Source organism: Excalfactoria chinensis, chromosome 6 (assembly GCF_039878825.1).
Source record: "Excalfactoria chinensis isolate bCotChi1 chromosome 6, bCotChi1.hap2, whole genome shotgun sequence".
Classification (NCBI taxonomy): Eukaryota; Metazoa; Chordata; class Aves; order Galliformes; family Phasianidae; genus Excalfactoria; species Excalfactoria chinensis.
Window position 1 is genome coordinate 18252297 of NC_092830.1, and position 23492 is coordinate 18275788.

At 35.5% G+C, this 23492-nt stretch overlaps 1 protein-coding gene across 4 annotated transcripts in view; it reads right to left on the bottom strand.

Moving 5' to 3' along the window:
* The window catches only part of KAT6B (lysine acetyltransferase 6B), an 89087-nt gene that overhangs the window by 4755 nt on the left and 60840 nt on the right, over positions 1-23492 (bottom strand). For all 4 annotated transcript variants that reach the window (XM_072339880.1, XM_072339879.1, XM_072339878.1 and 1 more), the window contains exons 10-16: positions 23100-23241; positions 19913-20074; positions 17447-17540; positions 4671-4902; positions 2831-2990; positions 1949-2215; positions 470-773 (exon numbers count right to left, since the gene is read on the bottom strand). In XM_072339880.1, the coding sequence (XP_072195981.1) occupies positions 470-773; positions 1949-2215; positions 2831-2990; positions 4671-4902; positions 17447-17540; positions 19913-20074; positions 23100-23241 (1361 nt within the window). The remainder of the gene's footprint in view (positions 1-469; positions 774-1948; positions 2216-2830; positions 2991-4670; positions 4903-17446; positions 17541-19912; positions 20075-23099; positions 23242-23492) is intronic.

The window sequence follows — 23492 nt, forward strand, 5'->3', positions numbered from 1 at the left end:
TAGAAAGGTTTGTGTAATTCAAATCTTACTTTTTCCTTATATCCATAACCAGGATACAAGAACAATATTAAACAATATTCTAATGGATACACTTGCTCTGTGGAGTATGAAGTGCCTTGTTACAGAAACGTAAGGTATGGCTGGCAACATGGCATGGCCTGCACTATTTTAGATGGAAAAACTTTGTTTTTTGTTTCCTGAACAAAAAAGATTACAAGATTACATTATTATGAGTCATAATAGAAGCAAAACAAAACAAAAACCTGGGGCCGTCCCTGAATTCTAATAAGTTACATGACATCAATGGCTTGCAGTAGCACCTCTGAGATGAAAGCATAACGAAGATTGTAAAATTCTAAGATCAAAATAGCTTAATACGACATAGTATAACTTTCCTACTTATGACATAAAACATTTCCTTTGAAATTCACGTGATAAATTCAATTTATTAAGAACATTTTCAGCTTACCTGTACAGCGGTCATCACTCCTGAGGCAATGAATGTCTTTCTCCTCTTTTTTCTGCTCTTCTTCCTTCTCCTGTTTCTGCTGCCCAGACTGATACTCAAAAGATTTTCTAATCACAGGCTTCAAGTCATCATCTTCCCCATCCATCTCACAGGTTGGCTCCAGCTGTGGCATGGGACGTTCCTCATCTGAGTTATCAAATGGCTCATTCAACACCTCTGTAGTTTCAGAAATAGTCTCTGTTGTAACACTGCTATTAATCCTTCTGCGTTTACGACCTCTTTTCTTTTTCAGTAGGAAAGGTCTCTGAAAAACAATTCCACAAGTATAACTCTTCCTACATTCCTGGGTTTTGTTGACTCAGTGCACTGAGTTCACATCAATCAATTTACTAATTCAAAAAAACATCAACTTCAAATATAGACAATCTACCAGTCTGAAGGATAAAAAGTTAAAATAGATACACATCTCACCACAGACACAAACCTTTCTGTAGGTGGAAAATGAAATCTAGAAATTTCTTTATATTGTAGTAATTTCTACCTTCTATTTTTGTTGAATAACAGCAGTACCACATAAACTGTATTTACAAGTTTTTCCTCTGTAAATTTAGAATTCCCCAACAACATTCACAAACATCACACAATTTTTCCTTCTCCATTTCTAGCTTCTGCTATTTTACAAAAAACAAACAAACAAAACTTAGATTAAAAAAACAAAAAAAAAAAAAACAAGTTAAAAGCAAAATAAAATGCATCTGAAGCTTTCTATTGATTATATTAAAGTATATTAAAGAATCCAGTCAGCTGCTATTAAAAAAAAAAAGTAGTTGTCTACCAGCTTTTATTTCTCTTGTTGTGCTTCTGTATTTCTCAGACATTTCTGTGAAATTTTTCTAAAATTCCCTAATTTTCAGAGACACTTAAAAACACGTCCCAAGGCAAATGCCTTAAAATTTTGGGGTACATAATTCAGCAATTTAAGCAAGCCCAAGTTAAATTGCCTGGAAAAGAGAAGAATAGGGGCTTAACTGCATTCTTATTTGAAAAATAAAGTACTCTCTTTACAGACTTCCAATATTAATGAATTATAAAAATACAAACTCTACAAGCTGGAGTCCATCTTATCAAGAAAAAAAAGTTCCAATATGGAACCAATACCGATCCCAAACAGCAGAGGGCAGTCACTAGTTTAAAAATCAACATGAAATCATCGTTGTGGTTTGTTGGGTTTCTTTTTCTTTTCTTTTTGTGTGCGTGTGCCTCTACATGAGAAAGATTTATAAGGCAAAGAAAAAATACAAAAGATAAAGAGTAGGGTGGTAGAGGGAATAAATAAAGAGGAGGCACTCAGAGCACTAATAACACAGAAAAGAACAGCCTAATAAATACTTTTGAACAAAATACACTGTTATTGTGATCAGAGTGACTTGACTGAAATCAGAACTAAATGACTTTAATCAGATCACTGAAGTAACGCACCTTTCTTTTCATGGCCAGTGACTGTGGCTTTGTCAGCCGGGGAGGCGAACTCTGCCGACTCTCATCCCCGCCATCCTCCTCGCTGCTCTCCTTAGATTGCTCTGTGGATTGCCCTCGTTCCCCCACCACTGCCACATTTTCTGGAGATCGCAAATATTTATTTTTAGATTGTACTTTTGCAGGTGATTGCCTACTGTTAGATCTTGTGGAGAATATTTCTTGCTCTTCCTTTTCCCAGCAGCTAGCTTGCTCCATCAGACGCTCAGCCTGAAGGGTTGAGGGTTAAAATAATGGGTCACTAAAACAGCATTTACTTAGCCATATCCTTTACATTGTGCTAAAGAGTTACCATAAGTCAACCCTGATTAGCACTGCTGGCTAACCTAGCAACAACATTTCAGCTGAATCATCTACTAGCTCCTTTTACAACAGTTAGGATAACAAACCAAGAAGATTGCATTTCATGGGATATTTAGCACTATTAATGATGCAGCGAATTGATTTAAGTCCTTTAGCACTACATTACATGCCCACTGACATGGATCACTTTGAGCAAGTTCATAACAAAGAATCGATTGACACTGCAGCCCCTGAGCTCTGCACCAAATTTGATCTGATTACATGCTCCTCGACTACCTCAGGAGTGATAAATACAACTTCATAACAACTGCTTCAGGTTTAAAGTTTTCATACACATCCCACAAAATTTACTACGTCGTACTGGGCAGCTTCCAAAAACTTCACATTACAATAACACCAGCGTCCACCATCATTAAACAAAGGTGAAAATTACAAGTACAATTTATTTAAGGCAGCCTACTGTTGAATATTAGGGGTTGATGAAATCAAAAGAAAATTCAGAAGAAAAGGTGCTGCTATTACCTCCTTTTCGGCTTCTCTCTCTTCTTCAGAAACTGCAGCATTAGAAACTAACAGAGGAGTCCATCTCAAGCTTTCAGGATCTACTTCATTAATACGCGGGTTTGCTTTCAGTTTCTCCATATGACTTGAAATCAGCTTTTCCCTTCTAATAATTACAAATCTACAATTGAATAAATAGCATTTTATTTTAGAAAGTCATCATCTGAAACACTCTTCCTACAATTTAAGTTCTTCTACACAGTAACCTGTGAAAATAGATGGGTAAAAAACAAGACCTCAGCTGACATACATAGATAACACACTTGGACTGCTGACTGTTATGAGGAAATCACAGCTCATGAAGGGAAAGCTCAATGCTAAACATGACTAGAGCAGAGAGGAAAGTTGTTTTTATAGTCAGTCGATCTGAATCCACACCATACGTTTAGTGACCCTTCAGTCAATCTGGCAGAGCAGCTTCCACTTTCAGTATAGCATACAAATTAAACCAGAAAACACTGGGGATCATGAAGTAAAAAGCAAGAAAGGTGTTACTAATGCAACTGAATATGGCAGCTAAGTGGACATGAAAGCAGTTTATAAACATGCCTTCTAATAAAACAAAAATGTACCTCATTTCTTTGGAATTAGGAGATTTCCTAATTATTACAAAATGAAGTAGCATATCAAATGTAGGCATAGTAGCGGTACGCTAGCTAGAATGTTAGCTAATACCCTGCCAAAAAAAAAACAGTTTGTTCTTGTTTTCTTTTCTTTTTTTCTTTAAACAGCAATTTAAGTGACACCACCACTTTTTCACTGAGAAAATGCTTTAAAAAAAATATTCAGATGAAACCTTCTTGCAAAATCTGACAAACCTCTACCTCACCACATCTAAGAAAAATGAATTCAATGCAGGAAATTCATAAGGAGCCATACTTGATTCCCAAGGCAAGTATCTGCACAGGAATATCAAAGATGTATATTCTTTTCCTTGCTCAGACACTGACTTTCTGGGCAGCCTCATACAGGTCAATTTACATCCCTGCCTAAGCATTACTACCTCCGACAGAAAATTATCCAACCTTGTTTATAAGGAATTTTGAATTCTACAGATTAAAAAAAACATTATTTTCAGACTGGGTGTCATCAGGTTGTCTGAAAATAAGAGCTCCAAAAAATTAAGGTTTTAATGTGATGAGAAGTTACTCAATGAAAGCTGAAAACAAAATATCATGTGGCATTTAAAACAGCAATCACGGTCAGTAAGAAAGATGTTGACAAAATAGGAACTCACCTTGGCAGTGCATTAACTTTCAATATTGATTATTATGGCATTAAATAGAAACTCTTAAGAGGAAAAAAAAGAAAAATCAATCCCCATACCTCAGGCCATATTTAATGTACAGTTGACCCAATCCCATGGCTTATGTAAAATTCAGTAATGACTGAAAAAGGGGGGTTTGAAAAGAGATGCTGCCACCCACAAACTGAAATCTTTCCCCCTTGGTGGTATTCACAGCAAAATTATTGCTAAGCAAGAGTCAGGAATTGTACTTACAGATGATGATACTGAATGAAACTAAATTCTTCACCGAATATGTTTCATGCTGGCCCTCACCCTTCTGATAACCATAAACATGTAAGAGGATCTGAAAACCACCATTCGGTTAGGGAAAAGAAGTCTTTATGAAGGACCCCATTAAGAAGAAGTCCAGCCTGACTGAGTTCCACAGTAAGGTGGATATCACTCATTATAAAGTCAGAATTTAACAGTCATTTGTTATAACAAGTGTTTTGTATGCAGAGTAAGTAAATGTTTTGTCATGGCATTTTAAAAACTTATATTATATTCACTGACCTATCTTCTCTTTTATCTATCATGCTATGCTGCTGCAGAGTTGTGGCAATATCATGTGGACACATTCCAGTAGCTCGACTCATTCCTTTGATGCTGATTTGCTTTTCATGGTGGCAGTTAAGATATTCTAATATTACACTTTTCCAGTAAGCCAAATAAGAGAGACGACCCAGATCAGATAATGGCTTTTCAGGGGATCCTGCTTGACCCTCTCTTCTAGAAAGTAAATAGCCTATAAGGAAGAGAAATAAAACACCTTAGTGAGAGAACAAAACTGAACATTTAAACTACAGTTTAAAAAATGGTATTAATAGAGAGCTCAGTGTAACTGATTACTTCATTAGTAGCTCATGTAATTAAGGAAATCCTATCCACAGAAGACATTTTTTCATTATTATAGCTACATTAAAAAGATCCATTTCTTCTAAGAGATTCAGATAATACATCATGAGAATCAAACAAATCAACAAGCTAACAAGTTTCTGCAGGTCTCATCACACACGTTATCATTTAGAACTACAGCTGTCTGGCCTTTTGAAAAACTTTTACACAACCAAAGCCAAGAACTTTCAGAAGAATCTAAAGAGGAACAGTCATGCATAATTCCAGTTAGGTTTGTTTCCTTCATGAAGCCCCAAGTGACAGAAGTTTATGATTAAGAACTTTGTTATTATATTTGAGGTGACATAATTTACAAGCTGAATTACCAGAAGCAATAATAATAATAATAGAAAATCTCTCTCAGTCCACATTCAGAAAAATCCACATAATTCCAGATCTGAACAGCTATGATAATTTTTTTTTTCCCCACATATAATATGCAATGCTATTTTATATCCTATATACACCATAAGTCCTTTAAAACTAATAAAGGAGAAAGGAAAAGAAATAAAAATAAAACGTGTCCTTCCAGAGTAATTCATCCCTCCATAATAAGATTCCGTACTGTGCCTTTAAAATTACTACCAAAAACAGGTGTCTTGAAACATGAGGTTTAAAAAATGCTGATTCCGTCATAAACCAGGACCATCACACTTACAGAACTGCAGTATGCCAAGTCACCTGGAAACCACCAACATACATGGTTTTTGCCCACTGGTATTCTTCTGAAATACTCCACTTAAAAAATTGTAATTCTCCTTTAGTTTTTAAGAGCCTGCTTTAAGACATCTAATACATCCATGCCACTTGTGCTGAGCAAATCCTCATGACTACTTCCTCACAAAATTTCTCATAATCAACTTCGCTAAAGATTTAAGCATCTAGTTGAGTGAAGCAGCGTCTGTTTCCACATTTTGCTACTTGTTCTACTATATACAAATTGTACACACACATATAAATTAGGTATAAAGTGCACACATACAGACGTGTATTTTCACTCAGTCTTAAACAACGGTCTTCACTTTTTTTGGGGGGAAAACACTTGGAAAACACACTCACACAGGTCACCATGGCGTAATCTGCAGTTTGCATTAAAATGTTTAAACAGAAAAGCAAAGAGACTACTACTTTCCAAGTGATCAGCAACAACACAGATAATGAACTAAGCAGTATCACCTTCATATTCATTAGCATAATATATGCTGCCAGAGTTTCCAAGAGGAATACTGTCCCACATCCACCTACTTCCAATGTGGCACATAGATGGCTACATAAACCCTGCCTACATTTGCAAGTTATCACTGGAAACTCAGTACATAAATTTATTCTGTTTTACATAATAAACGCTACCATGGAAAGGCAGTTTTTCCAGCTTAAGAAGAGGAAGGTCCTTCTTAACATCTCAAGTTGTTACACATTAAAACTCTGTAGTCAGACGATGCATCTTAGTATTGCATGTAACTTGTTGGTAGAAACATAGACTTTCAAAACAGATTGCATCTTGACTAGTATAAAGAGGAAGAATTGTTGTTTTATTTCCTAATGCACAAACGAAGACTTAGACTTTATGCACTGCCCATTTTTCATAATTTCAGACAAAGCTCTACTTGTATCAATTTTGCATCCACTTGTTTACGACATATAAAACCAAGTTCTATACTAAGAAGACAATTCCTACAGAAAAATCTACAGCATTGCAAATAGTGACAGGAGTTTCAATACAGAAAAACAGGAAAATCTGGATTTTAAGATAATTCCACAAAAAGAACATACAAATGACCTCAAGTAGCTGTACAATTTAAACCATTGACTTAATATTAAAAAAAAACCTCCGATACAGCAAGTGTCTATAAGCTTCCTCAGCTTCCATTTTGCTCATAAATGAAATCATTGCAAATTACAACTCCTTGGTAAACATTGCAGAAGACCTCATAAGAAACCACTATGAAGAGTTTGGCATTATTAATAAGACAATCACAAATAGTTTTAGTACCTTACTAGTATATCCTTGCACATCAGTTTCTTCCAATGGTTGAGGATTTGGAGGTTAGTGGTCATTTCAACATTTTGTTCTATACCGAAATACTAAAACTTCAAGGGAACAGTAATAACTTGTTAATATTTTTCTCCTACCTTTCTACAATATAACTCATGCTTAATCAAGATGCTCATGTTCTATAGTATCAGGACCACAGATGTGAGCTAACAGTCTTAGCTGCAGGTAAGAAGCGCTGAATAAATTTCTAACATTCTGTGATATGAAGGATATCTATTAAATTACACTTACCAAAGAGATGCCAAATAATTGATCTAAGTTGCAGGTAAATTAAAAAAACAAAACACAACAATGATCTTGACAGCTCATGTGTCTACCCTGAAGCATCTGCCATGAGCACAATATGATCCTATTAAACATATACCCCCACTGTCGTTATATCTACCTGACCTTTATAATGGAAAGCCTCAAACTGAAAACCTGAAGGAACTCTAAAATGCAATTAATGATTTTTATTTCCTGTCTAGCGTTAACTTTCAGAGTGAAGCAACATGCCACATGCCTTCTAAATTCTGTCATGTAAACCTCTGCTGAGTCACTAAGATTTTATCTTCTTCAACATTTTAAATAATTACAAGAAAATCAAGCTGAGAAAGGGAAAATTAATGCAGGATGTATATATTTTAAGACTTCATCACGAATAGGAGATAGTCAGGCATTAAAACATACAAATGAAGAAATTAACCCGAACTTGTACTTTCAATCTGCTGCATTTTCAGTATGTAACTCCCCTGAAATAAACAGCTACAGCAAAGTTCACAAAATGCTTATGCAAAAACAGTAACAGTAATACAACTGTGCATGTCTCTGAAAACCTTACTTATCTACTGCTTCTTTCATTATACTGTTTGGTTTCTTGAAACAAGTAAAACTGTGTGAGATTAAAGGTTCAACTGCCAGTACCCTGCTCTGACAGCAGCCAACAGAAAAAGAAGAAAAAACAACCACAGGACAGACCAAACTAGGCAACCATCTTGTAAAGTTCATAAACAATTAGCTTGGACTTGTCTGAACAAAAAGAACCCACCAGATCTGTTTCAGCTCCTTGATTCTTGACATCTCCTCAGAGCTTGCTCAGATTTGTTAAGTACAAATGCTCCTGCAAACAGCAGAGTCCATTCTTCTTCTCCATGCACTGCATTTACCTATGCATTTACTAGTACTGTTTTTTTACTGTACTTTCTATTAATTTGCACAATATTGATGTGAGGTGAACTGACTCATATCACCCTAACTCAAAACTAAGGGTCACAATCTCCCTTTCAGTCCTATGGCACTGAAGCATGCAGCTTTAGGCACACTTCAAGTTTACTTTATTTGTATCAACTTTTTACAGAGATAGATCATGATAAGACAAGGGCGAACAGTTTTAAACTAAAAGAAGGGAGACTTAAATTAGATTACTCAGGGGGATGGTTTTTACTGAGAGACTGGGGAGGTGCTGGAACAGGCTGCCTGGAGAAATTGTGGATATACCAGTATCTAAAATGAAGATACTCCTCAAAACAGCATTTGACGTTATCCTAAGAGACTTCCTTTTGTCTTACAGAAAACAAACACTTGGTTTTAAATTTATAAATAGGTGAGAATACATTCAAAAGGATATTTGGAAAAATCATAACAGACAGAACAGTTCAATGCAGTTAAGTCAGCTCAGCATTCCTAGTATAGAGGTGTGACCACAAGTAAAAGGTAGAAATGGGAAAGGTGAAACTGTGAGCTTATTAAGACTTAAGATCACTAAAACTGTAACTCACGTTGCCATTTTCTCCATAGCTATTCTGTGTGCTTCTGGACAGTTCTTATTTATGTCAATGGAAGGTCAAGGATAGAGGGCCTTAAATAGGTGTCAGTACTCTCTTTGAAAGTGCTTTTAAGGCAGCTTCAAAGAACCCCAACCCCAAGATCCACACAAACATTAGACAAAAAAAAAAAGACTAGTTGTAACTTGAGGTGCTCAGATCACTGAACAACCTGCTATATTCTCTTTTCTTCTTTGTATGACTGAAGAAAAGCTTTCTTCATAAACAGAGTAAGCCAAAGATTCTCTCATTATTGTTACAAGAAATAATGCCAGCTCTCATTCCTTTCCATATCCCCAAGTAAGCTCTACACAGGGGGCCCAAAACCTTTAGTTCCTTTATAGAAAGCTTCACAGAAGAGGTTAGAGCTAAACAAATTCTCTTCGTGAAGCAAAGGAAAGGTAAAAATGACTGAATTACAGTCAGACCAACAAAAGGCATCCTTTGAGCAAACTAATTGGCTAACACTTATTTTGTCTGAGCCAGATGCCAATAAACCCCTTAAGTGAAGGTTCTGTGTACAAAGTGGACTGCTTATAAGCGGAGTGAAAGCAGGAACAAGAGAAAAGAAACTGAAGTACCCTTAAAGGTGAGACTTGCATGTGTAGGGGACATCAGTCCTGACCATCAATTTGATGAATAAGTTTGCCAGCAAGTAAAACAGTTCATAAAATAATTAGCATGGCCAGAATGTTCTCAACTTTTAATACAATATTTTATTAAATCACCAAATCATTTAAATTTACACCTTACAATTAACTAATAAGTGGTACCAAACAGTTGCAGAAACAACTTAGTGTAAAACAAGTTTCTTTTAAAAATTGACACTACTTTCATAAACACTACTAAAGAAATAAAACAAGCTTGTTCATTAGAAAATTCTGTATATTTGCCATTCTATAGGATCTACATACTCATAGAATAAGATTTCAATGGACAAGACAGGAAGACTGACTGTAGGAGACTATGCCTAACCTAACAAATAAACTGAACATACCCAGAATCTTTCTGTGGCCCTGAGGCCAAAAAGACAGATAGCAACCATACCTTTTCATCTCCAACTCACCAGAAGAGAGCAAATGTCTGATCTAGCTGTTAAGGTTACTCTCCTAGATTCTTTCCAGATTCAGGAAAATCGTTGCCACTTGGAGAGCGATTGATATCCAGGAACTGTACCAGAGATAGTTTTAGCAGTATTAGAGTAAATAACCAAGATCCTGAGCTCACAGCCTCTTCCTATCAGTCTTTTACTCCTACCTGCAATAAAGAGCTTTGTAATACTGAAGAACATGAGCAAAAAAATAAAATGGGGAGTCAGCACTGAAAAGCTAAAGATACACCTTGATAAAGAAGCACATCACTGCAAATGCTGTATTTGCTAAGTGGTCATGACACCAACACTCTGTAAAGTAAAAGATAACTGCACTTTTGTCTTACACAGGCTACAAACCATCACTGCTGCTCATTACACTAAAGGACGTTGTAGAACAAGAAATTAACTAAGATTTTGAAAAAAGATCCAATAGATAAAGGAAGTTGTTACAGAAACACACAATGATATTTAAGTCAGTAAATACAGAAATTGCGTAATAAAAGTATGCACTATCTACCAAATGAAAAATACATCTATAGCAGTGCACGTCAAAAACCTAAGTTCAAGACACAGCAATCTTCTAAACATCTACTGTTACTCAAAACAGCAGTAAGCAAGCAAAAAAGTCATTTCTTTACAAGTAGAACTGCCTGATAAGTGATGGCATGAACAATGGAAGACACCTGTTAAGAAAGCCACAAGATTATCTCATTGAGGTTAGACAACTTGCTGTGATGCTGGAAGTGCCTCAATAACAGAGCAACACGCTACACATCTCAAACAAATACCTTTTGCTTTGTCCATTGACTTGCTGCAGTAGAACATCTCTATGCAGCCAAATTTTTGACCACTGAAGATGCACTATTTAATTAAAATCCGTTTTCAATCACTAAACTCAAGCAGACAGCTTCTCTAGCTTACTCATGCCCTATAAGCACAGCTTAGTCCAACAAAAATTTGTTTTCATTGCATGTTTCACCTTGCCTTTTAGGTGTTTTAAATTCCAGCTGAAATCCAGCTGAAATAAAGATGCTCTTCAGTTAGAACACTCTTAGCTTTATTATGTGAAGTGACATTCCCGATTTCTTTTGCAGCTCTGATATATGCACAGTGTCTTGAAGCTATATAAATGTGATGCCAAGAAATCCCAAGAGGGTGATTTTCTTGGAATAATCTTAGGTCAACAAAGCTTGATTCAAAATCCATCTTTATTCCCCCCTCATCTAAATCTCAGCTTGACAGAATGTTCCTTATTAGTTATTTAGGAGAGGCCAAACTCACACCTTGAGGTCAGCAACATAATCAATTGTCAAGAAAAGAACATAAAATAAGCAGCAGCAGCATTCAAGTTCCTTCAACAAATTCACAGCTCCCACAGACCTTCAGCTCCCTTTTAAAGGAAAAGAAGGGAAAAGGCAGATAGTTCTGCCTTTCATTCAGCCACAATATATCTGTAAACAAGTATCAACAGGAACAACCATAAGATTAACACAGTACTCTGTATTGAAGTATACAAGCAAATTGATAATTAAAAAAAAGAGAAAGATTAAATATTGGTCATCATGGGAAATAACAAGCACGTCTGTTCTATTCAAATAGTTACATTAGCAGTGTTGGTTTCTTAAGTGTAGGTTGAGTATACATTTCTGCAGACAAGGCCATAAGAAAAAAAAAAATAATCCCATTCCTCTCTACCCTCAACCTCTTCTTCTCACTCTGTGTTGTTGTTTGCCATATCCTCAACAGTATGGAAGCAGTTCAGGATTGTACTGCGTGGAAGGGAACATCAAAATGCTCCTGGTTATGGGATACATGATTCCACTCCATTCCCTGTCTATGTTCTAATTAGAGTGCATAGCAAAGCATAACTGTATATAGTTGTTTATTGTTCTTGGTTTTTTGCCCCAAGGTAAATTTATTTATAGACTGCATTTCTGCCATATTTCAATATTTGTAACAGAGAACTGTAAAATATATTAACATCAGATTTTGGAAAGGAACACTGACATCTGTCCACAGGAGTTTATCCACCCTTGTTTTTCAAACATTATTTCCACTTCATATTCCGTTCAAGTAATTATAAATAACAAAAAAAAATCCTGGTGGTTTGTTGTTTTTCTTTTCATTCCAAATATTACTTTTGGCCAATGCATTACTTCCTATGATCAGGTCAAGGAGTTTAGAGTATCAATTCTATATTCACACGTATAAAAAGAGTAGATTCAAACACCCAAAGCCCACAGGAGCTTTAAACTAGCTCTAAGAAATACACAGGCCTTAGAAATGATTCCCAACAGGTTCATTAGCATATTAGGACTTAAATATCATACACATGGATATCTCATCTTATCTCCAATAATATCCATGTTCCATTACAGAATCCATCTCAACTTCTTTTCTGCTTTGCTTTCCTGAAGTTATTTTATAATTAAGCAGAAACAACAGAATTGTTTCCAACTGAACACCAAGTTTTCTATCAGTTGCCCCCCTTAACTTGCTACTGTAAGATAAGCCTACATAGGTGATTAAAAAAACACCACTAGCTAGGGATATATAGCAAACATATGTGAACAGATCATAATGCAGAATGAAATGACACCCCCTCTTGTTATTACTTCTGTTTTCTTTTAGCCATTTAGATAATCCGTTAATAGTCCAGCATAGCGTATTGTGTTTCAGTATACTCAAAAGAAAAAACACCACCATTTCCATTCCAGTAACTTTCTTATTTTGTCTCATTCCAGTTTCCTACTGAAAAACGTAAAGTCATTAGGAAAGGATTTTATTTATTTGTCCTATTCACTAGCCTACTGCTGTCCCCTAATTTTCAATGAAAGCATATGGGATCAGTAAGCAATCTGGGTTTAACAACAATCTTCAAGGACATCCGTCCTTCCTCTTCACTTTCTCCCAGAATATTTTTTTTGAATCAGTATGTGCAGCCCTCAAACCACTGTATGTTCACAAGTAATTGTAGCAATTCACAGTGAGAAGACAGGACTAGAATTGAGATCAAAGAAACAGGCTGCAGGTTCCAGATCTACACCCAAGTTCTTCAAAGATGTAAATGACAAACGAACCCACCACCACAGCAAATCTCATACACAGCCTTTTTGCTTAGCTACCTCCTAGTGAGAAGCAGTATAGCCTAATGAATGTTGACACAAATCTAAGTGGCTTTGAGCCAAAGAACAGATCTCTCTCTCACTGTTAACAATTTATAAATGACAGTTACGGTACCAACCTCTTTTATTAATTGTTCTGATGCTCACTCATGAAAAGCATTTAAGAAAAAATACACAATTACTTTCTTTACATTAAGAAATTATTTTTGCTTTATGTGTTGCACCAAATTTATCTTCCTCTCCTCCTTCAGAAACATGCCTTGCTTAGTGAGATGCATTAACTGTAGCACAAGCACTGCTGCTGTTGGTACTCCGTTGCTTCTACAAATGAGGGCTTCAGATTTAGTCAACTATTTGAAAGGAGGAAGAATAAAATTATTTGGCCAAGAAAGAGATACCAGCTACAGGGAAATGAGCAAACAAGGACATTAACACTTTTCTCATACAAGAAGAGAACTCCTCAAGTCATATATAATCTACAGAGTGGTTTTAGTTGTTAACTTTTCTTCTCTTCCATCAATAGGCCTGAATCAGTCATTCCCTGTTATAGACTCCTCACAGATAACTAAGCCCTATCTCCAGAACAGAAGCAGTAGATAGCCCAAACTAATGAAAAAATAGCTTTATTTAAAGGTATTACAGTTGTACACAGTAAGTGGTACAAAAGGTTGAAGAGTCAGCACCTATCTCCCTAAATGTACAGAAAAACAAAACAGAAAATACACACAAAACAAAGAATCCAAACAGAATCCCAGCAACATTTTTAAAAGATTCTTCTGTCACACAAAAATAATCACTTCACAAGGAACAGACAAAACAAAAAGAGAAGAAAATCTGATGGGGAAGAAGAAACTGATACAAATCAACTATACCAGAAACACCCTCAAACTAAATAACAAAAGACTATCACGGACTTTGCTCCCGGGCACTGAACCCGATCATTACCGAGATGCAAACAACCTGGCAATGTGTTAGCCAGCACAGTTAGACAGGTTTAACCTTATTTTGTTGCATGCTTTTTTTATTCCCCCCCCCCGCCTCTTTTAACTGCTCCTGTAGTAAATGCACTGGGACCACTAGCACGGAATTTGTAATCTAGCAAGCAAAATTAAGGAACTATCATAAGATGAGTTTTGTGAAGAAGCATCCATCCAAAGACTGCATTAAACTTACGGAGAAAAATAGTCCATTAAACAAATATGAAATACTGTAATATTCCATTCTAGCAATATAGAAAACTTTGTGTTAGATATAGAAAACAAAGAAATAGTAAGATTTTTTTCTTTTTGTATCGAAGCTAAATGTATAAAAGCAACAAGCATATGAAGGGTTTTATACTGTTGAGATCTCAAGACAATTAAATAAAGAAAAAAATCTTGAAAGGAGAAGCTGCTGAAGTATAAAAGAAATATGCATGGAAAGGTGCAGCCACAAGATAGGAGCTTCAATGCCTGCACAGTCAAAACTCGATGAGTAGCACAGACTGAACTGCTGCAAGACAAAGACTCACTACACACAATTCCCATGATAGGAACAATAGCTATGTGGTCTCATACACAGATAGTGGGGGAAAAAAAATACAGATGGGGATCTTATGCAATAAAAGCCTGCTGTTTTGTTTACTTCTGGATCAACTTAAGTTCTGGGCAAGTAGACCCTAGCTTAATTCATTGCATATACAAAAGATTCACAAGGAAGTTTATAAATTATCTTCCCTCAGGTGGAACACTGCAATTACAATTCGGTCAGCCTTACAGAAAACAAAAAAGAAAAAATGGGAACAAAAAAAGTTTGGCAACGATTACTATCCTGTAAAAAAGGTAGGAAGGTATTAAATAGAACAAGTACATTAAGGTTCCTCATTTCAAAAATCAGGCTGTCGAAGAGAACACTTAATAAAGCAAACTCAGTGTAAACAAAATGAAGACTCCATGAAAACCACTTTGTTTTCAAATGAGACATGCTTCTAGAAAAAATGAAACAGGTCGAACTAGTTTTATCTTACAGTAAAGAGAGTATCAAATCTGCACTATTGCAAATCAATAGTAAATCAAATCAACTAATTTTGTTCTACAAACTACACATTCAGCAGATTGCCGACAAAGCAGAAGCTATATAATGGTTTAAGGCTGTGCTCTTCCCAGCCTTTCCAACTGTCAAATGTACAGATAAACATAAAGTAACATGAGCACTCAACTGCCTGCGCAAAGTATTTGAGATCTTTCCCTCTGTGGTTTGGAAATATCATCTTTTGAATACTACTTGCTCAACAGTTTGGTCTTTTATTGTTATTATTTCGGTCCATGAACAGTTTTAGTCACTGCTAAAAAGTCAACAACTTTCAGTGACTGCTTCACAGAACTCAAAGTTACAGCCGTTAGATGTGTTACATGCATGATACATGGAGATTAAACATTCAGAGCACAAAATTTATCTTCTGGTAAATTTATGAAAGTATGACAGTTTGCTGGCATTTTTTAAACTATTTTAAACATGATTTGTGCAAATTTCAAATGATAACTGGGCTTCAGCAATATCCCAAATTCTCAGCCTTTGTTAGAGTGATTATTTGCAGTAAACTAGAATTGGGAAGAAAAGGTGAAGCGCAAAAGACAGCGGTCAGATATTAGTTACAAAAGAAGAAAGGGAAGCACGATTAAAATCCTAGGGGAAAAAATAACTGGTTTTGGGTGATTTTTATTTTGGTGGAGATTTATTTTGAGCTGACTAATCTGGATGAAGCAATGGCTTCAGATTTTACAGAAGGGTAGGGGCAACAGAACACACTACAAATTTTCTTACAGTTGAAGCAGCACATGGCACAATAACATCAAAAGTGAAGATCCAGAAAGACACAGGATATTCAAACACACATCTTCTGTGGAACCTACAGCTTTCGTAGCCATACCATTAGTTCTGTAGACATAAAATTCCAGTGCTGTGTCAGCATTCAAGTAGAGAAATGTTTGCTGAAATTGTGTTGGTTTCTTTTATTATTTTTATTATTATTATTATTATTTTTGGAACATCACCACAGTAGAAAAAAAAAATCAAAAAGCCTGTAAGTACTTACCAGTTTGCCTAACATTCCTATCTCATTTTGCAAGAGATGCTAATCCTCAGGCAAGGGTCAATTTCTAAGTAATAAGCTTAAACTCACACTCTGCATTTCCGGAATACACACTATTTCTCACTGTCTTTCCTAAAACGGTGCAGAATGCACGCTATAGAACAGCTGCTGCGTTCCACACCAGTGATGGCTGCATTTCAATGGTGGATTAAGTGGTTCAAGACCAGCCTTACCTAACTCACAAGGGTATAGTGAAGACTGTTTAAAAAGCCATTGAATTAAGAAACATACTAAGTATCTTCATTAACACTAACATAGTCAAGCTGGGTAGCATACTTAAGACCCAGAACTTGAGAACTACAGTTAGAAACTATTTCCTTTGTCCTGCTGTTACACTGCAATGTATTTTAATTTGCATTTTATTGTTCTAGCACACACCTTTTGGGCAGGAATCTTATTTTCTTAACTTTATCTGTTGTCACATAATCCTACAGTGCCTTAAAAATCGTAAATAACAGTGAAAAACAGATTCACCACTTCTCTCACTACATACAGAATGCATCATCCTCCCTTTAAATTACAATAAAATGTTGTAATACGTAGCCCTGAGGACATTTAGCTGAGAAGATTCCTTAGACAATTTTGCTTAGAGTTTCATCGCTGCTTTAAGATTTGAGAAATAACAAATCTATACTTCAAACTTTCTAACTGGTCATAAAACACAGCAAAACAAAGCTGTAGAACACGTTTGAACACCTGAACTTCTTTGTAACCATTTCCACTAAGAAATGATGTATTTTAAGACAAAAAGCAAAAAACATTCCTTCTATGTAGCAATTCTTCAGCTGAAACAGTTCTTTTAGCTAAAGAACATAAAAGTCAGAAATATTAAAATGTAGAGAATGCCTTGGACTAACATCTTCTTAAGCTTTAATCACAAATAATTACCTCTTCTACTAATGAGCAAGGCAAAATGGAAAGTAATTTAGACAATTCATTCAGGGTAATAGCTTTGTGAGCTAATATTACTGCTGAGAGATCCATTCTCAATCTCCTGGAGTACAATAACAGAGCAGTGCTAAGTTTTTCACTTCAGGGAGCTTTCCTATCCTATGCAAATATAAACACAAATCACATTAGCTATTGATAAAAACAACAAAGCAAGTTAAATAAAGTTTTACATATAACAGTTTCTTATAATAATCAACAGCTCCCTAGACCACAAATGTAAATAAAACACTTCACTTACTGAAATCAATGAGAAACCTTCCAAATCCTTGCCTTTGGTATTGGGGCATGATCATTATGCAGGAGACATTGTACTTCTGCTGGCAAAGCTTTTCCTGAGGGAAGGAGAAACAGATCAAGTATGTCAAAGCACTGCTGAAGTGGGCAATTGCCTGCACCTGCCACTATCCTTTCAAAATATCCCAATAAGGTGAACAGATGCTTGAGGTCAGTACCAAAGTCGAGAAATTCAATGTTAATATTTAATTATAAGAAGGAAGTATCAATCAAACATACCCTTCAAAATATTTATTTTTACTAGTTAGCTACTCAGCACCTTGAAAATTAGATACGCTGTCTAAACAGCATAATGAAGGTTAAGCACTGTAAAGGAGGAGGATGGAGAAGAGGAAAATATTTTCATGCTTCACTGACCTCTCTCTCAAGGATATAAAAGGGGAAAATAATATCCATATGCAAGGTGAAGTTATATTTCCCGCAATGACTACACTAACTGCTTACTGTCTTCCATCTTTTTATGGTCTTGAAGTGGAAAGTGGCAAGGAGAACACCCTATTATCCACTGAACCAAGCTGTACTAACATTTTCAGAGCTAAAAGCTTCTCACCTGAACCCAAACGAAGTCAGAATGCTCAAAATTCAAAGCTCTTTCAGACAAAATGAAGTCATATGACATTAAGACAATGCAGGCAAGTATTGCACCAGCTGATAAACACAATGGAAGGAAGAATTATAACCAGGAAGCTTTTCTAACAATATAGTTTTTAGGTTTTAAGTTCTTTAGACCTTACTGATGAAAATAAAGTCTTAAACCCTTGCAGCCTTTAAGAGATTACAGTAAAAACAAGAAATCAGCACTTAGTAGCTTTGAAGAAGACCTTATCAACTAAAGATAAAGAAGAAGTCAGTGCAAGCACACAGGTAGCTCAAGATACCACCCATTATTTCAGGCTCCACACATAAGATGACATCAGATTAGCAATCACGCTGACAGGACCACATTCCAGCATGTTTGGAAACCAACATCTCTTCAGGTATGAAATTAGATACAAATGCTTTATTTTAGAAGCTTTTTTAATTTTCTGTGGTAAAATGAATCTGAAAGTATTATTTTCTCTAGACAAGCTTACAAACGCTACTCAGGACCCCAAGCTCTCAGGACTGTTGAAAGTATTAAGTACACACCCTGCCAATACATTTGGACTGAGGGAAGAAAAGCAACATTGTTTTTCTCAGCAGGAACACACACACAAACACACACTTGAAAAAGAGTGGGCACATGCAAATAATTTCATTACTGAAGAGGAATTCAAGATGGTAAAGTTTTGTCTTGAATTATGATATCAAAAACTTGACAGTCACCAAAACTATTGATTAGACAGGGTAGAGTAGGAGAACAAAATCTACTCTCGCTGAATGTCTGAAGAAATATCAGGAGAGATTCATCTGGATACACGCAGTACCTCAGACCACTAGGAAATATTTGCCAGTATCAGAGTTGACCTGTCTGGACCTCACAAGCTGTATGTACAGCTGACATAAGAGTGCGCAAACTGTACCTATAAATTGTTACTTCAGCAAGTAACAATTCAGCAAGACCTACAATTTGAAAGGTCACAAAACAGCCCAACAGATCACCATGCAGTATGCAGGTACTCTGACATGATTTTTACACTTTAAATAAATTAAAAAAAAAATCTAATTTAATCATAAAGAAAGGAAACAATACACCGAAAGAAGGTGGTGATACTACAGACAAGAAGTATGGATTTTCTAACTATATGCCAAGTAATCAAATTTCTTCCAAGCAAGTTGAGATGCTCTTCTTGTTGCAAGCATACCTAACTATCATTCACCACTATTTTTGTTACCACTTGTCAAGACAGTCCACAGGAGTACTATTTTTGTCTATAGCAGCAAATACTGCTTTAAAATTCAAAGTGGCGTCACAAGAAAAGGCCTCTACTCTAAGGAAGAAATCCACGATCAAGTTAGGCCTTGTGTTCTTATGTTCTGTATTAGATTGGACTCTACACAAGAGAGAAACAAAGATGAACACAGGTGGCCATTCATGGCTGACTAGGCAAGCTGAACTGCTAGCAGCAAAGCCATAAAAACACATGGAAATCAACGTAATTCCAAACATCCAGCACTTTCTGATGTAAGACTTAGTAGACAATGGTAAATCCGACAGGGGAAGAAAAAGATTTAATTTCCAGCTGCACAACTACAAACCACAACACATTCTGAAAAAAAAATATGCATGGCTAAATGTACGTGCAATTTCTAAGTTTGCATCAGTCTCTGAGAAAAGACAGTACTAGTACATTTGAGACCAATTACATTCCATTTCAGATTTACACAGAGCATTTTAAGTTTCTGAATCAATTTCTTCTTTGCTGTTGACACAATATTAAGGATAATGAGAAGATAGAAATGTTTTAAAATACAATTTTTTTTATTTTACCTTAGAGAAATATCCAACTAAATGGCATCCTTTCTCATCATTTTTTGTAAGAACATAGAAGAGGAATGGTTCAACATCATAATACAAGGTTTTGTGGTCCAGAAAGAGCTTAGCTAACAAACAAAGATTCTGACAATAAATTTTGCTCACGTTTCCATCAACCTAGAAAGCAAGACAGATGCAGTTACTTCCAAAGCCATTGACACGTTACAACAAAATAGCTTCTTCAATCACTCATGTGCTAGGCAGAAACATGAAAAAGATTACTATTACAGGAGAAAAAAAAAAAATTAAGGTTCAGGAGAGATATTCCCACTTCTTGTTCATTAAGAAATTTCCAGCTTGTCCTAATTACTTCACATGTATACATATCATCTCAGGATCTAGCTTTATTAAACAAAGTTACTTCACTTAAGTCAGATTTCTCTCCTTAACTTACTTCCAGGAACCTAGTGAACAAGACTGGCAGACAACAAAAGTGTATTACTGAAAACTACATTGAACTGTGATTTGCTAAATGGCTATGGCATCCAGCACACACAAAAATAAAAAACAATGAAGTGCATTATGTTGAATCACTAAAGCGTTTAGGCCATTGAACGGGCTGCCAATTTGTTATCAATCACAGCCATGTTTTGGATAAATAAAACAAGGTAAAAACTCTATGCTAGACCAAACCCTACTGAGCACGAGAAGTAAATTTTGAGACTAAGTACTACAATTAGTCTAGGTATGTTATGAGTGTAAAGAGTCAAGCTGTGATGCAGACAGCTATAGAAAAGCCAGACATACATACAGATTTCCTAGATCAATTAGTTACTCCCTGAAAAGGAAGGTTCAAAGGTAACAGACTTTTTGAAATAATGTTAATGGAAATGTTTGCTTGTAATGATGTTCTTTGATAAAGTCACTATTTATATTTCATTCACAGAGACAGCCAAACAGTATGCACACAGTGCTAAAAGGAAACCACATTTTATTCTGCTTCTAGAAAGAAACCTATTTATCAATGAGTAAATCTCAACCTTTTGTATATATTTCAAAGTGACATCTGTAACATACTTGTGTGATCTGAATTAAAAAGAAAAAAAATGCCAACACGTTTAAAACACAGCCACAACTAATGAAGGCAGTGGAATATACTTGCACATAGCACTTGAGAACATTATCAACTAGATTAAGCTCTCATACAACTCACTCCATTGTTCAAAGGTTTTTTTTTCTTTTTTCCTTTCCCCTTCATTTCACTCTTAGTAGCAAGTGTGTAAAGGAGAACGCCAAGTAAAAAATCATCAGTGGGTAAGCCAGAAGTTTGAAAACACAATTATATAAGCTATCTTTTTTAGCAAGAATATTTGTACCAAAAAAAAAGAAAAAAAAAAAGAAAAAAAAAAATCAAAGCAACTCCAGCTTGTTCATCAGCTTTAAATGCAAATAGGAAGAAAAACAAAACAGCAGCTGTCAAAGTTTCTTGGCTACAACATAGTAGTAAACTATGTCAAAGCCTTCTCTCAAATCTGGCAAAGTCATGCTCTTAGCAGAGGTACGCAAGTCTTAAATGCCAAACTCATTTATCTCTCTCTAGAAAACATAGAGCACAAAGGGAACCACAAACCCTTCATTCTGTCAAACATGAAATGGGCACACAGAGTTCCTGAAAGTACATCTGAGAAAGGACATTGGCTGATGAGTAATTTTCTACAGTTATCAGAATAATTGCTCATGCTAGCCTTCAATATAAGAAAGACTACTTCATATGTGTTTATAGAAGTACCTGGAACTGAGAAAGGGGTAAGAGCAGTAGAGAGAAATTCTGAACATTTCTTTCACATGCACCTTGTTTTCTGTGTGTTTTTTTTGGATGTGCGGTTTCCTCCCCACTAAGAGATGTATTTTACTTTGTTTTAAACAAGTTTTTATTCATGACTTACCAGTACTTTATTTATGAAAATAAACTGAATAACAAAATTTGCCTATGGTTGTATGCTGCACAGATCTTAACAGCTACTAGCAGAGAAAAGGCTAATTATTTTGGGCTGACAGAACAAGTCTGGTTTTTAATTGAAAAAGAATTAAGTCTGTTATAACTCAAGCCTTTTGCTGGCACGTCTACAGTACTCGGAATAATTACTCAGCTCAGGAAGGAAACAATCTTGATGCAGATAGCTATTTTTTTTAATAGCACAAAACCAAACAAGTTAATTACACAAATACTAAGATTTTTTTTTTTTAAATTTAAGAACTCCAAAACTGCATTTAACGTTGTTTGATTAGACAATGGCAATTACCTAGCAAAACAGACATTCATACATTACGAAAACATAAAATTAAAGTAGAATCCATAACACCTGCAATTAAAAAGAATTTAGCATAACATACACATCCAAGTACAGCTGTTTAGAAGAACTCTCAAAAGAAGTCAGGGCACCCCTGACAGTCTGTTCTGTTAGCACCGCTGGTAATGATTATAGAGAAACTGCCAACAGGAGAATGCCCAGCTTTAATAACTGCAGGAGTGCTATCTCATATAAAAGGTTCCTATTGTCTAGGATACTCTTAAAAACTCAAAAACATTTACAGTAGAAGTCTCCCAGTAAAATATTTAGATTATAGAAGACTATACACTCTTTAGATCAATTCTGTAATTTCTAAATTAAAGGCAGTTTGTTGTGGCTGAAATTGGACTGAACCTCCATCATTCAACCAGGACATTTAATTCTCAAACATCCAGAAGGAAGGCAAAAGCACTTAAGTAACTTATATCTGTAATTCAAGAACAGTATATGATAAACAGCACTGCATGTTTTTATACAGAACATTATCTTTAGTACTCTCCCTACATTCAAAATGCTCAAATAGCCAGAAATGAAAGGGTGAAAGGCACTTCTGCTGAGAGGGAAAGGTAATTCAGTATAACAGCTTCCATTTCAGATTCTATCTCAAATATATACTACATAAATATCTTAAAAGGCTGAGTAATTTACAAAGTACAAGTTAAGAAAATTAGTCATGACTGCGTGTGGCAGGGTGGAATAGAACTGGGAAGATGGACTTGTTTTTGCAGTCTAATTAGAATATGCAAGGAAGTGTTCAAGCATGCTGAAGTTTCCACCACCATCATTCTACAACCAGTCTGTAAAGTCTACTAGTAATTTCACTTCAGAAATCTAGATTTTGATGTACCTACCTCAAACACTGACAGGTCATTTCTTCTGTAGATTTCATTGGCTGGAGGATGAAACCAGCCACACTTCTTTGAATGCCTTAGCAAAATGTTTTTACTTTTCATATATTTAAGACAGAATTCACACAGGTAAAGCTTTGGTAGTCTGTATAAAGATTAGAAAGATATTTTATAAAAAATAGTGAAATCCTGTAAACAGAAAAGTTATTACAAAGTGACAAGCCCATCCCCATTTTAATGTAAAGCCCCTTAAGTAAATATTGCATAAGTTTTCTTAAACAAAATAATAAAAAGAAAAAACATCATATTACAGGGAATGATTAAATATTTACATCAGCCATTAGAAAAGAAAAATGAGAAATCAACCATGGTAAAACTGATTTGACAGAGTTGGAT